The sequence below is a fragment of the Stegostoma tigrinum genome, chromosome 9 (genome assembly GCF_030684315.1).
Source record: "Stegostoma tigrinum isolate sSteTig4 chromosome 9, sSteTig4.hap1, whole genome shotgun sequence".
NCBI classification, from domain to species: Eukaryota; Metazoa; Chordata; class Chondrichthyes; order Orectolobiformes; family Stegostomatidae; genus Stegostoma; species Stegostoma tigrinum.
In genome coordinates this window covers 90,304,428-90,318,706 of record NC_081362.1, presented here as the reverse complement: position 1 = coordinate 90,318,706, position 14,279 = coordinate 90,304,428, and the positions used below count along the sequence as shown (strand labels likewise).

The 14,279-nt window shown below is 43.4% G+C and overlaps 1 protein-coding gene across 2 annotated transcripts in view; it reads right to left on the bottom strand.

The window, feature by feature from the left end:
• LOC125455202 (epithelial cell-transforming sequence 2 oncogene-like) overlaps window positions 1-14,279 on the bottom strand; it is a 75,220-nt gene continuing 60,941 nt past the window's right edge. The window contains exons 21-24 of one of the 2 annotated variants that reach the window (XM_059648829.1): window positions 9,518-9,583; window positions 5,931-6,019; window positions 3,670-3,842; window positions 1-556 (exon numbers count right to left, since the gene is read on the bottom strand). In XM_059648829.1, coding sequence (XP_059504812.1) covers window positions 426-556; window positions 3,670-3,842; window positions 5,931-6,019; window positions 9,518-9,583 — 459 coding nt within the window. In that variant the 3' untranslated portion in view covers window positions 1-425. The remainder of the gene's footprint in view (window positions 557-3,669; window positions 3,843-5,930; window positions 6,020-9,517; window positions 9,584-14,279) is intronic. The other variant, XM_059648830.1, reaches the window with a different exon arrangement.

The following is a 14,279-nucleotide window of genomic DNA, read 5'->3' as shown; positions in this document are numbered from 1 at the left end:
AATGTGACTCAGATACGTTAGCTAGAAATGATACATTCACGCACAATGACCTATTCTCTGCAAACAAAAGGAATGCATCCAAGCCCAGTGCCTTTTTCAAATTATCCAGGATCTTCAGCCTTTAGTTCCTTGTTGCTTTTTCCATATGAGCCAATGAATCAGCACTCTTACCCTCTATTAAAAATTGCTATGATCATTTGAAATTTGGCATTCTTGCATTTGTCCTGTTGAAAGAAGCTTCAGAAACACATCTCTCACTCTTCAGAAAGCATTCTCATTTCATTTAAAGTTAATAAAATGCGCAGCCCACATGATTGAAACGTGAAGCCGGAGAAATTACTGCATTCTAAGTATGATTTGACATGTTTGGCTAGTGCACTCTTAACCCTGCTGAAAGGTTTCAGCAACTGATAGTTCATCTGACGTCAAGTATCTTTGATGGCAGCATGAGTGGCATTTGCTAGCAAGGAGACCCAGATCATTTTGTCTTCCTCTGTCTCTGTAGCACAAATCCATTGGCGTTTTGGTCCTTTCAGAACAAATGCATTTTGGATATCTGAAACCAAATATTGGATATTTTTAACATTTGGAAACAAACTAACAGAAAAAGGAAGATAACAAAGTGTGGAGGTGGATGAACACAGCAGGCCAAGCAGCATCTCAGGAGCACAAAAGCTGACTTTTTGGGCCTAGACCCTTCATCATAGAGGGGGATGGGGTGAGGGTTCTGGAATAAATAGGGAAAGAGGGGGAGGTGGACCAAAGATGGAGAGAAAAGAAGATAGGTGGAGAGGAGTTTCAAGGCTGAAGAGATTACAAGAGAGTTGCAGTGGGAGAGAGATTCCCTGAGGTTGGCCACCTCAACATCACACAAATAAGATTGTTCATTCCAGATAAATGGTTGGCCAATATGGAAATGTCAGGAAAGTATTCCCAAAGAGGAAAGACAGGAAACTGTGTTGAAGTAGATTTATAAAACAGGAAGTACAAATTTCATTTCTGGCACTTGGTAAAGATTTATTCATTAAAGCATATTTCACAGGCCATCCATATCACATTACAGCCAATAATTTTTTGATGTGTACGCACTGTTGAACTGTTAAGAAATACAATAAATTTGCAAACAAAGATCCCACAGACTGCATTCTAACTTTCTAACAGAATTTTGTTGATGGAGCAATATTGGCCATTTCAGTATTGAACTCTGCTCTTCAAACTTATGCCTAGAGATATTTTACATGCATCAGAGGACAATTAATTTCTTAACTTTTTAAATGGCGTATCCATTCAATTGCACAGCCCCAATTTTGAGAAAGAATACTGAATGGTCCAAAAGAGTGGGGACAACAAACACTTTTGGTTTTGAGAGACAGGGGCTGCATCTAACGTCTGTAACAAACCAGGCTCCAAGCTGTAGGTTAAACATCTTTTACGAAATCAGAGCGAAAGCACTTTTGTTTCTGGCACACGGAAGCTGATGTTTAACATACAGCTTGGAGCCTGGTTTGTTACAGACGTTAGATGCAGCCCCTGTCTCTCAAAACCAAAAGTGTTTGTTGTCCCCACTCTTTTGGACCATTCAGTATTCTTTCTCAAAATTGGGGCTGTGCAATTGAATGGGTACGCCATTTAAAAAGTTAAGAAATTAATTGTCCTCTGATGCATGTAAAATATCTCTAGGCATAAGTTTGAAGAGCAGAGTTCAATACTGAAATGGCCAATATTGCTCCATCAACAAAATTCTGTTAGAAAGTTAGAATGCAGTCTGTGGGAGCTTTGTTTGCAAATTTATTGTATTTCTTAACATTTCAACAGTGCGTACACTTCAAAAAATTATTGGCTGTAATGTGATATGGATGGCCTGTGAAATATACTTTAATGAATGAATCTTTACCAAGTGCCAGAAATGAAATTTGTACTTCCTGTTTTATAAATCTACTTCAACACATTTTCCTGTCTTTCCTCTTTGGGAATACTTTCCTGACATTTCCATATTGGTCAACTATTTATCTGGAATGAACAATCTTATTTGTGTGATGTTGAGGTGCATCAGTTCAGTGATTACAAATGGATTTTGATTCCATTGAGTACCAATATCCATGAGCCAGTTTGATAGTGGATGCTATTGGTTTTAACTTTCAGTTGCTGCATTAAGCCATGAGTCAGGTTTTCCTCTGACGCAAGCTTCCTTTAAGTTGGGTTGCTAAAGTAACCCTTCAATTGGGGCCAGGGCAAAGCAAATACATTTAACACAGAAACATAGAAAACAAATGCAGGAGTAAGCCATTTGGCCCTTTGAGCCTGCAGCACCATTCAATATGGCCATGGCTGATCTTGCAATTTCAGAATCCAATTCCTGCTTTCTCTCCAAACCCCTTTGATCCCTTAGCCATAAGGGCCATATCCAGCTGTCTCTTGAATATATCTATTGAACTGGCACCAACAGGTTTCTGTGGTAAAGAATTCCACATGTTCACAGCTGTCTGAAGAAATTCTTCCTCATCTCAGTCCTGAATGGCTTACCCTTTATTCTTAGGCTGTGACCCCTAGTTCTGGACTTTCCCAACACTGGGAACATTCTTCCTGCATCTAGACTGTCCAGTCCCATCAGGATTTTGTACACTTGTATGAGATTCCCCCTCATTCTTCTAAATTCCATTGATACAAGCCCAGTTGATCCAATCATTCTTCATATGTCATTTTGGGAATCAGTCTGGTGAATCTTCGCTGGACTCCCTCAATAGCAAGAATGTCCTTCCTCAGGTCTAGGAGACCAAAAATACACACAATCCTCAAGGTGTGCCCTCATCAAGGCCATGGATAACTGCAGCAAGACATCCCTGCTCCTATACTCAAATTCTTTGTAAGGAAGAGGAAAAGTCTGCACTAGTGCATCATTTGAAGTGTACAAATGACCTTGGTGTTGCTGTCCGTAACCTGGAGCAGGTAGCCAGTGTTCGCAGTGTAGCATCAAGGATTATTTGAATGTTATTTTTTGAAATCATGAATGAAATCTAGGAACAAACATAAACCAATCCCTCACATCACACAGTAGAATAAGCAACATTTCTAGTATATTCTGGGCACAGATTACAACTAAAACCCTGCCCTGTAAAGGTATCTATTTTAATATTGGACCATCTGAATTAGGAGTAGGTACCATGGCTATCCCTGATGAGCTTTTACCACCTCCCCACCTTGCTTATCACTAATCTATCTACCACCACTTTCAAAGATTCATGAATTCTGCTTCCATTGCCTTTTTGAGGAAGTGTGTTCCAAAGACTGTTCATGAAAAAGGTCTCATCTCATGTCTTAAATGAATGATCCTTTGTTCTTAAACAGGAACCACTAGTTCTAGGTTCTCCCACAAAAGGAAACCTTCTCTCCACATCTCCTCCTTCTCCTCCTCCTCCTCTCCCTGCGCCCCCCCACCCCGCCTCTCAGCAAGAACCTTCAGGAGCTTAGGATCACATTGGCTCTTAATCTTCCAAACCTCAGTGATGCAAGCTTAGCTTGAGCTGTCTTTTTTTCCAGAAGATAGCCTGCTGTTCCAGGTATTTTGGAAAACTTCTAAGAACTACTTCTAGTGCATTTACATCCTTCCTTAAATAAGACCGATGCAAGGTTCTACAGATTCAAACTTGATATAACCAAACAATGGCGTACATTTGGAGTCTGGGATGTCTTCAATGAGCAGACTGCAGAGGGCCACAGCTGCCAGGAATTGGAGAGACGTCTTTGGAGTTCGTTCAAAGGGCAGGTGAGAGACAGTTCTTGAGGTGAAAACAAGGGCATCGTTACAGAGGAAGAGATTCATATTGTTGATGTGCTCATAAACCCTGAGGAGGAGAAATGATGTTCAACAATGAATAACATAATTGTACACTTTATTGAACTACAAAAAGCCCCTGTATAAACTAATGTTCAAGGCAAAAAGCAATCATCAACCCAAGCTCTGAAATCCTCTCACTAAATATCTCCATGTTACTTCTCTGCTTGCTCCCATGTTGTGTTTCAAAGACTTTCATTTATATAGCAACTTTCTTGACCTCCAGGCACCCCAAAGCACTTAATTGGCAAATGAATTAACTGTAATATAGAGAAGGCAGCAGCCAATATTTGCACTGCAAGATTCCACAGATGGGGCATGGGACTATACAATTTTCTTCCTGAAAAGAAAGTCAGGACATTTTCTATGTACGTGAAACAGCACAGGAGATTTGCAATTTAGACAAATCAAGTGGCGCACAGCTAAAGATGATACTATTTGAAGGGGTGGAGGGCACATTGAGACAGCATGATACCAAGAGTCTTTGAGTTGAGGAAAGACTGCCTGACACCTTCCTTGATTTGGTCAAGTCGTGGTTTGTTACAAATCTCTAAGTACAAGGCAACTGGAGCTAGCAAACTGAAAACGTATCTCTCTCTTCCCTTCTCCCAGTGAGTAAAAAGAGAAAAAAAAGCATAAAAGATACAATGTAATGAAAAGACCTATATCCATAGGTGAAACTGTCAAAGTGAATAATGTTCACTGCTTGCCAGACCACAGCATGTGACCAGTGCTAAAACTCAATGAAATGTGAGACATAATTTAACCCACTTAATGCTCTAGAGTTTTGGCCTTCAGAACGTTGTTTCCTAGCTGTATTGTTTCCACCTATTGAATCTGTTTCAAACCATCTGTCTTTTGTCTGTCCTAACTCTAAATGAGTATGTATGTGTTTTGGGGGTTTGACGGGAAATAGTTTCAGTGTGGGTTATTAATTCTCACTTCTCTCTACCATTTCTTAAAATTAAAAATGAAAAGAGAAAACACTGGATCAACTCTATAGCATCTGTGAGAAATAGAGATAGAGAGAAATAGAGTTAATGTTTCAAGTCTGGAGTAACTTCTTCAGTACTACCGTCTGAAGATTTGCTAGACTCAAAACACTAACTTTTTCTCTGTCCACAGATGTCCCCAGACCCACTGAAATTTTCAAAATTTTCTTTTTTTTAAACTTCCAGATTTCCAGAATCCGCAGTATTTTGCTTTGTATTTGTTAAAAGTGTGTTGCAGTAAATAATTATTATATATGGTATTATCACTAGACTATTAATCCAGAGATCCAGGTAACGTTCTGGGGACTTCGGTTCAAATCCCACCATGGCAAAAGGTAGAAATTGAATTCAATAACGATCTGGAAAGAAGAGTCTAAAGATGGCCATGAAACCATTGCGATTATCTGGTTCCATCCTTACCTGGTCTGGCCTACATGTGACTCCAGACCCACCGCAATGTGGTTGACAGTTAACTGCCCTCTGGGCAATTAGGGGTGGACAATAAATGCTGGCCTAGCCAGAGACACCAACATCCTGTGGTTGGCCAATGGGGTTTTATACATTTTGTGATGGCTCGTGAAATAGTGGGCATAATTACCAGCACATTCTACCCATTAAGTCACAATAATAGCAACAGATCTTTTCTTTGGTGCTGTTTAACGGATTAGCCAGACACCAGGGGGATCACCTCAGGTTTTCATTAAAATCCTTGGGATCTTACATCTCCACCTGGGGACCTAGGCAAGGCCTCTACTCATCTGAAAGCTCTCCCTTTATATTTCTCTGAGCCATGTAGCGCTATGGGATGTCCACACTTAAAGTGCTATAAAAATGCAGGGTTCTTTTTGTTGTTTGACCCAGTTTGCAATGTATTTATCAGAACAATTACTGATAACTCAAGCTCCCATGACGATGTGTTACAACAGTACCAGCCAAGGGGTTTCAAAGTTTTCTCACAGCCTGGGGAGGGGAAGTCGTTGAGCTATTTTGATGCATGTCATGAAGCTACTTCAAAGATGCAGCTTCTACAGTCAATGCAAACAGCTAGATCTCTCGGCAGGAGCTTCGGCTTTGTGCAAGGACAAGGTTAGAACTTCAGAACCCACCTGAAAGAAGGGCAGATCTTTCCATCAAGACAACTCATCTGAGCCACTTCCTGAACCTGAATCAGGTACCTATTTTCCTCCAACAAGTTCTGTAAAGAAATTACATCCCATTTAACATGCAAGCAAAGGAATTCAAATGCAACAGAGATTAATTTTGTAACAGCTATCCATCCTGTTGTGGGTATTTCCAGAGTCTGAGAGCCACTCAGCTATCCCCTGACCATCCTCTGTAAAGAGTGACCAGACAGAGTCCTTCACATGTTTAAAATGGCCGTTATTACATCCTATGGCAAGGGGTCCAAGAATGCCAGACCAGGACAGACTGGAGACCCGTAGATTTCACACCCCTAATCCCTTTAACATGCCTGACTGCTGACATTGTAGGTTTAGTGGGGTGAAGAAAAGAGAAGGGGATGTAACCAAAATTAAAAAGGTACTTATTTTCTCGCTAATAATGGCCAGGAAGCAATTATCTTACTCCAACGTGATATGGTTAGTGGGTGATGGTCAAGGAGCCCAAGCTCACATTTTGCTGACAATGCCCTGGGTACTGAACCCGCACAAAAACAGTTCCCTCCCCACTGGTGCAGGACTGAATGAGGACTCAGTACCATATAGGGCAAAATCTAAAGTCAATCTCAGGTGCCATGAAACTTCCATTGGTCGATATAAAAGTCCCTTCTGGATCACTAACAGCTTTTAGGCCATTCTGCTGTTTTTGCCTACTCTGACCTAGCTGTGACTCCAGATCCACAGCAATGACTACTCAGTGTCCTCTCACATGGCCTAACAAGCCATTCATTTCAAGGCTAACAAGTCTGGCCTTGCCAATGACACCCACAATCCATCAAAGAATAAAGGACAAAGTAGCCCACTTGCTTGGCACTTCCTGCATAACCTTCAACATTCACTTCCTCCATCACTGAGGTACTTTTGTTGCAGTGTGTACAATCTACCCTGCAATAAATCACCAAGGCTCCTCCCAAACCTAAACCCTCTCCCCATCTAGAAGGACAAGGACAGCAGGTATGTGGGAACACCACCCCCTGCAAGTTCCCCTCCAAGCCACTCACCATCCTGACATGGAAATATATCGCCGTTCCTTCACTGTCACAGGGTCAAAATCCAGGACCTCCCTCCCTAACTGCGCTGAGGGTGCAAAGTCTGAGACTGTCAATGCATTTTCAGACACAGTTCATGCTGGTGTTTTCTCTCCATACAAGCCCCCTCCCTGTTTACTCTGTTCTCACACTATCCTTACATTTCTTGTCTGTTTATTTAGCCTCCCATTAATTAGGTCAATGCCATTTTCCTTCAGTCTCTGGTTAAGTATGTCTCTCCTGATTTCCCCTTAATGTAATTAGTGTACAGTTCTGATCTCATTATCTTAGGAGGGATGTATCTGCCATAAACAGAATGCAGTGAAGTTTCATCAGCTTACTTGCTGGGATGGCAGGATTACCTTAGGAGGAGAATTCCAAATTCTCCATAATTTTGAAGAATTAGGGGTGACCTCAATGCAATTATAAATTCTCACAATGCGTGATAAGGTGAATGTAGGATGAGACGTGGGGCTGTTTAGCTCACTTGTCTGGTTTGCAATGCAATGATGCCAGCAGTGTGTTCCAGTTCCTGCACTGGCTGAGGTTACCATGAAAAGCTCTCCTCCTTGACTTCTCCCCTTACCTGGGATGTGGTGATCTTCTGATTAAACCACCGCCAGTTGTCTCTCTCTAAGAAGAGACCGGGGCGAATGAACAAGGGGCCAAGGGACTTTATCTATTGCCCTTTTAGATGTTTGTCCTGGCTGGTGGATCTAGAACCAAAGGACAGAAACAGCCTATATCTTTTCCTGAAATGAGACAGAAGCTCTTCAGTCTGAGGCAAGTGAGTCTTTGAAATTCTTTACACTCATTGAGCAGGTTCAAGACACAAATCAAAAGATTTCTAGAGCCTAATGACATCAAGGGTGGGGAAAGTGGTTCTGAGGTAAATAATCAGTTTTGATCTAATGCAATGGTGCAGTAGTCTTGAAGGGCTGTTTGGCTTCATAGAATCCCTACAGTGTGAAAACAGGCCCTTTGGCCCAACAGGTCCACATCGACAATCAGAGCATCCCACCCAGACCCATCCCCCTATAACCCACACACCCCTGAACACTATGGGCAATTTAGCATGGCCAATCCACCTAGCTTGCACATCTTTGGACTGTGGGAGGAAACTGGAGCACCCAGAGGAAACCCACACAGACACGGGGAGAATGTGCAAACTCCACACAGACAGTCACCCGAAGGAGGAATCGAACCCAGGTCCCTGTGAGGCAGCAGAGCTAACCACTGAGCCACCGTGCCACCCAGGCTTGCTCCTCTGTTCCTCATTTAAGATGGGTGCTAATACAGGAGACAGAGGGGGAGCAGCTGAAGGAGCTACAGGGACAGAATCCCAGGGCATGGCTTCTCAATTGTTGAAAGCATGACCACCATTGAGGGAATAGATGAGAGGCTTCAATGCACAAAAGGTGAGTGAAGGGAGATATGTCCATAAGAGGTGACAAGGACAGGCACAGGATGAGAATGTTGAAGCATTAGGGGTCAGCGGGCACAGCAGTTATGGGCAATGCTCACCTACTTTTGTAATAGATAACAAAGTGTGGAGCTGGATGAACACAGTAGGCCAAGCAGCATCTCAGGAGCACAAAAGCTGACATTTCGGGCCTAGATCCTTCATCAGAGGCTCTGATGAAGGGTCTAGGTCCGAAACGTCAGCTTTTGTACTCCTGAGATGCTGCTTGGCCTGCTGTGTTCATCCAGCTCCACACTTTGTTACCTTGGATTCTCCAGCATCTGCAGTTCCCATTATCACACGCTCACCTACTTTTGTTGCTTTATGCCTAGCACAAAAGATGTATGGCACCTTTCACCTATATAAAAAAGTGCTGGACCTTTCACACACAATATCTTTGAAGGGACCAACTGGTACATGACCCATGCAGTCACACCTATTTTGGAGGGGTAGCAGGAACGTTGGGTGGGTTGTACTTGGTGGGATTAAAGAACAGCCAGCAGTGTTTTGGACGAGTTGAAGTTTAAGAAGGCCTCTAGATGGGAGGCTGGGCAGGGTAGTAATAAAAACATGGGGGAGAGGGGCACAAACAGATGAATTGAGGCAGGGTCAGGAGGTGGGCGATGTTACTAAGATGGAGCCAGTGATCTTGAGCCTGACATCTTAGCACTGGTGCATGAATCTGTCTGTTCAGGAGCTAGCATTCCTTACAGCAATCTGTTAAAAAATTGTGATAAAGTCAAAACCCCATCTCCACATTGGACGCAGTAATAACAAGCCATTAATTTTATATGTAAAATTGATAAATCGCATGTGCAATTTTTTTGACAGTTGAAGGAAGTGGATCTGCATCCACTTTGAAAGATTTCATTATGTAATCATCTTCTGCCATCAAACATTTTGTATTAATGCAGCCCAAAGCACATTGACACAATGCAGGAGCACAGTTCCAGATGCTGGTGTCTGGCAATAGAATGGGCTCAGCTCCACTCACAGGCATCAGACAACGATTACAATTGACTTACAGGACAGCCAGCAATGCTTCTCTGGGCTTCCATTATCTCTTGATCTCTCTGACTCCGCACTTTCAGCTGTAACAAAAAGTAGCAGAAAAGTCAAATGCTGTCAGAAAATCACTTTGAGGTTGATCGCCGAGATTGTCGGTGCGCCTCTGGTGAAGCATTTGTGTTTTGTCCCACTTGTTATATATGTGTCTCAGTTTGCTGGGGTGGTTGGCACTACTTCTGGTTCTGTTTCTCAGTGGTTTGTATATTGGGTCCAGGTCAATGTGTTTGTTGATGGAGTTAGAATGCCAGGCCTCTAGGAATTCCCTGGCATGTCTCTGCTTGGCTCGTGCTATTATGGCTGTGTTGTCCCAGTTGAATTTGTGTCCTTCTTTGTCTGTGTGTACTGAGACCAGTGAGAACTGGTCAGTTCTGTTGTGGTTAGTTGGTGTTCATGTATCCTTGGTATCAGTTTTCTTCCAGTTTGGCTGATGTAATGTTTCTCACAGTTCTTGCATAGTATCTTGTATGTCATGGCTAGTTTTATTTGTCGTGGGTATGGGATCCTTTACGTTTGTCAGTAGCTGTCGCAGGATAGCTGTTGGTTTGTGGGCTACCCTGATACCTAGAGGTCTGAGTAGTCCTGTGGTTATCTCTGCTGATGTACAGTGTGGTGACTAGTGTGTCTGGCCATGTTGTGTCTACTTGTTGTGGTCTGTCACAGAGGTAATGGCGGTTTGTGCTTTTTGGGAATCCATTCCTTATAAAAACTCCATATAAGTGCTGCTGTTCATCAGGGCCATATCAGAGATAACCACAAGGCTATTCAGACCCCTAGATATCAGGGTAGCCCACAAACCAACAATCACTCCACGACAGCTACACACAAACGTAAAGCATCCGATACCCACAACCAATAAAATTAGCATAATATACAAAATACCATGCAGGGGATTATGAGAAACATTACATAGACCAAACTGGAATAAAACTGGCAATAAGGATACATGAACACCAACTAGCCTCCAAGAGACATGACCAATTCTCACTGATATCAATACACAAGAACAAAGATAGACACAAATTCAACTGGGACAACACACAGCATTGCAAGTTGCTGCAGGACATTGCACAGACAGGTTATGGACACATTAAGCATTTGGAGAAGTTGGACATTTAAAGTGACAGACAAAGAATCGAACACAAACAGAGCAAATTAGACAGGGACTATCAGAAACAGAACGTTGGATGGGCTAAATGATCTTGCCTTGTTCTACAATTTGTGCTCTGTTAATGTAGGGTGCCCACTGTCAATATCCTTCCCGCAGGATAAGGAGATGCAAATAACAAGGTGCAATATAATATATAGAGTCAGATACTTGGCCAGAGATTGAGTATAATGGGTCAACGTGAAGATGTAAATTGAATAGTCTGTGTTACCATATGGAAGGGATGCAAAATCATATGACTGTTAGAAGCTGGATCTCCCTAGCAGCCTTGGGTAGATGTGCTGTCTTGACCTGTACATAGAATTTTACCCATCTTAGAATATTACATTTGTGACAACAGAAGGTCTCTGTCAATGTTTTACAGTCCCCCTCTCAGGTTGAGTAGCAGAAAACAGTGCCCTAACATTCACGTGTGAACACCTACAATCAGATGATTACAGGGAGGCAATGGCCTAGTGGAATTATCACTAGACTACTGATCCGAAACTCAGCCAATGGGGACCCAGGTTCAAACCCTGCCAAGGCAGATTTGGATTTGTACTGTGAAATGACCCAGCAAGCCATTCAGTTGTACCAATTGCTCCAAAGCCTCAGCAAAGAAATGACATTGGGTGGACCACTCGCATTGACTGAGGCACTGGAAATGACAACTGCGGAAATAGCCCTGTCTACTCTGCAAAGTCCTCCCTTATTAACATGTAGAGGCTGGCGCCAAAAGTCCAAAAATGTCTTGCAAACCAATCAAGCAACAGGCTGACAGAATCCTACCTTGCAGATAATGTCCCAGACACCACCCTCACCGCCTCTGCTAGGTCTGTCCTGGTGGCAGCACAATGGTATATTGTTGGGACGGAGTTGCCCTTGGAATCCTTAACATTAACTCCTGACCCCATGAAGTCTCATGGCTTCAGGTTAAACATGGGCAAAGAAACCTCCTGCTTATTACCACACACCGTCCTCCCTCAGCTGATGAATCAGTACTCCTCAATGTTGAGCCACACTGAGAGGAAGCACTGAGGATGGCAAAGGACACAAAATGTACTCTGGGTGGGGGATTTCAATGTCCACCACCAAGAGTGGCTCAGCAGCAGTACTACTAATCGAGCTGGTCAGGTCCGAAAGGACATAGCTGCTAGACTGGGTGCGTGGCAGGCGGTGAGGGAACCAACAACAGGGGAAAAACATACCTGATCTCATCCTTACTAATCTGCCAGCTGCAGATGCATCTGTCCATGACAGTATTGCACAGACCTGGTGGAGACCAAGTCCTGCCTTCACATTGATTAAACTCTCTATTGTGCTGTGTGGCACCATTACCACGCTAAATGGGACAGAACTTTGGGACTGAACATCCATGAGGTGCTGTGGGCCATCAACAGCAGCAGAATTGTACTCCAGCATAATCCGAAACCTCGTGGCCAAGAATATCTCCCATTCACCCAGTACCATCAAGCCAGGGATCAACCTTGGTTCAATGGCAGCACGGTGGCTCATTGGTTAGCACTGCTGCCTCACGGTGACACAGACCTGGGTTCGATCCCACCCTCGGGTGACTGTCTGTGTGGAGTTTGCATATTTTCCCTGTATCAGCGTGGGTTTCCTCCAGGAGTTCTGGTTTCCTCCCACGGTCCAAAGGTGTGCAGGTTAGGTGGATTTGCTAACTTGCCCATAGTGTTCAGGGATGTGTAGATTAGATGGGTAACAGGGGGATAGGTCTGGGTGAGATGCTCTGAGAATCTGTATTGATGAGTTTTGAGAAGATTTGTAGCTCAGCTTGAGGTCCTGGATGTAAGTTTGCTCGCTGAGCTGGAAGGTTCGTTTTCAGACGTTTCGTCACCATTCTAGGTAACATCATCAGTGAGCCTCCGGTGAAGCGCTGGTGTTATGTCCCGCTTTCTATTTATCTGGTTAGGTTTCCTTGGATTGGTGATGTCATTTCCTGTTCTTTTTCTCAGGGGATGGTAGATTGGCTCCAAATCAATGCGTTTGTTGATGGAGTTCCAGTTGGAATGCCATGCTTCTAGGAATTCTCATGCGTGTCTCCGTTTGGCTTGTCCTAGGATGGATGTGTTGTCCCAATCAAAGTGGTGTCCTTCCTCATCTGTATGTAAGGATACGAGTGACAGTGGGTCATGTCTTTTTATGGCTAGTAGATGTTCATGTATCCTGGTGGCTAGCTTCCTGTCAGTTTGTCCAATGTAGTGTTTGTCACAGTTCTTGCAAGGTATTTTGTAAATGACGTTCGTTTTGCTTGTTGTCTGTATAGGGTCTTTTAAGTTCATTAGCTGCTGTTTTAGTGTGTTGGTGGGTTTGTGGGCTACCCTGATGCCAAGAGGTCCGAGTAGTCTGGCAGTCATTTCGGAAATGTCTTTGATGTAGGGGAGAGTGGTTATGGTTTCTGAGCCCGTTTTGTCTGTTTGTTCGGGTTTATTGCTGAGAAATCGGCGGACTGTGTTCATTGGGTACCCATTCTTTTTGAATACGCTGTATAGGTGATTTTCCTCTGCTCTGCGTAGTTCCTCTGTGCTGCAGTGTGTGGTGGCTCGTTGGAATAATGTTCTAATGCAGCTTCGTTTGTGGGTGTTGGGATGGTTGCTCGTGTAGTTCAGAATTTGGTCCGTATGTGTTGTTTTCCTGTAGACGCTGGTTTGAAGTTCCCCATTGACTGTTCAACGAGCCACCACACACTGCAGCACAGAGGAACTATGCAGAGCAGAAGAAAATCACCTATACAGCATATTCAAAAAGAATGGGTACCCTATGAACACAGTCCGCCGATTCCTCAGCAACAAACCCAAACAAACAGACAAAACGGGCTCAGAAACCATAACCACTCTCCCCTACATCAAAGACATTTCCAAAATGACTGCCAGACTACTCGGACCCCTTGGCATCAGGGTAGCCCACAAACCCACCAACACACTAAAACAGCAGCTAATGAACTTAAAAGACCCTATACAGACAACAAATAAAATGAACGTCATCTACAAAATACCTTGCAAGAACTGTGACAAACACTACATTGGGCAAACTGGCAGAAAGCTAGCCACCAGGATACATGAACATCAACTAGCCACAAAACGACATGACCCACTATCACTAGTATCCTTACAAACAGATGAGGAAGGACACCACATTGATTGGGACAACACATCCATCCTAGGATAAGCCAAACAGAGACACGCACGAGAATTCCTATAAGCATGGCATTCCAACCGGAACTCCATCAACAAACACATTGACTTGGAGCCAATCTACCACCACCTGAGAAAAAGAACAGGAAATGACATCACCAATGCAGGAAATGACGTCAACACAGGAAATGACATTACCAACCCAAGGAAACCTAAACAAATAAATAGAAAGCAGAACATAACACCAGCGCTTCGTCGGAGGCTCACTGATGATGTTATCTAGAATGGTGACGAAACTTCTGAAAACTAACCTTCCAGCTCAGCGAGCAAACTCACATCCAGAGTCTATATTGACCTATTGAGCTGAAGGGCCTGTTTACACACTGTAGGGATTCTATGATTCTATGAATGGAGAGTGCA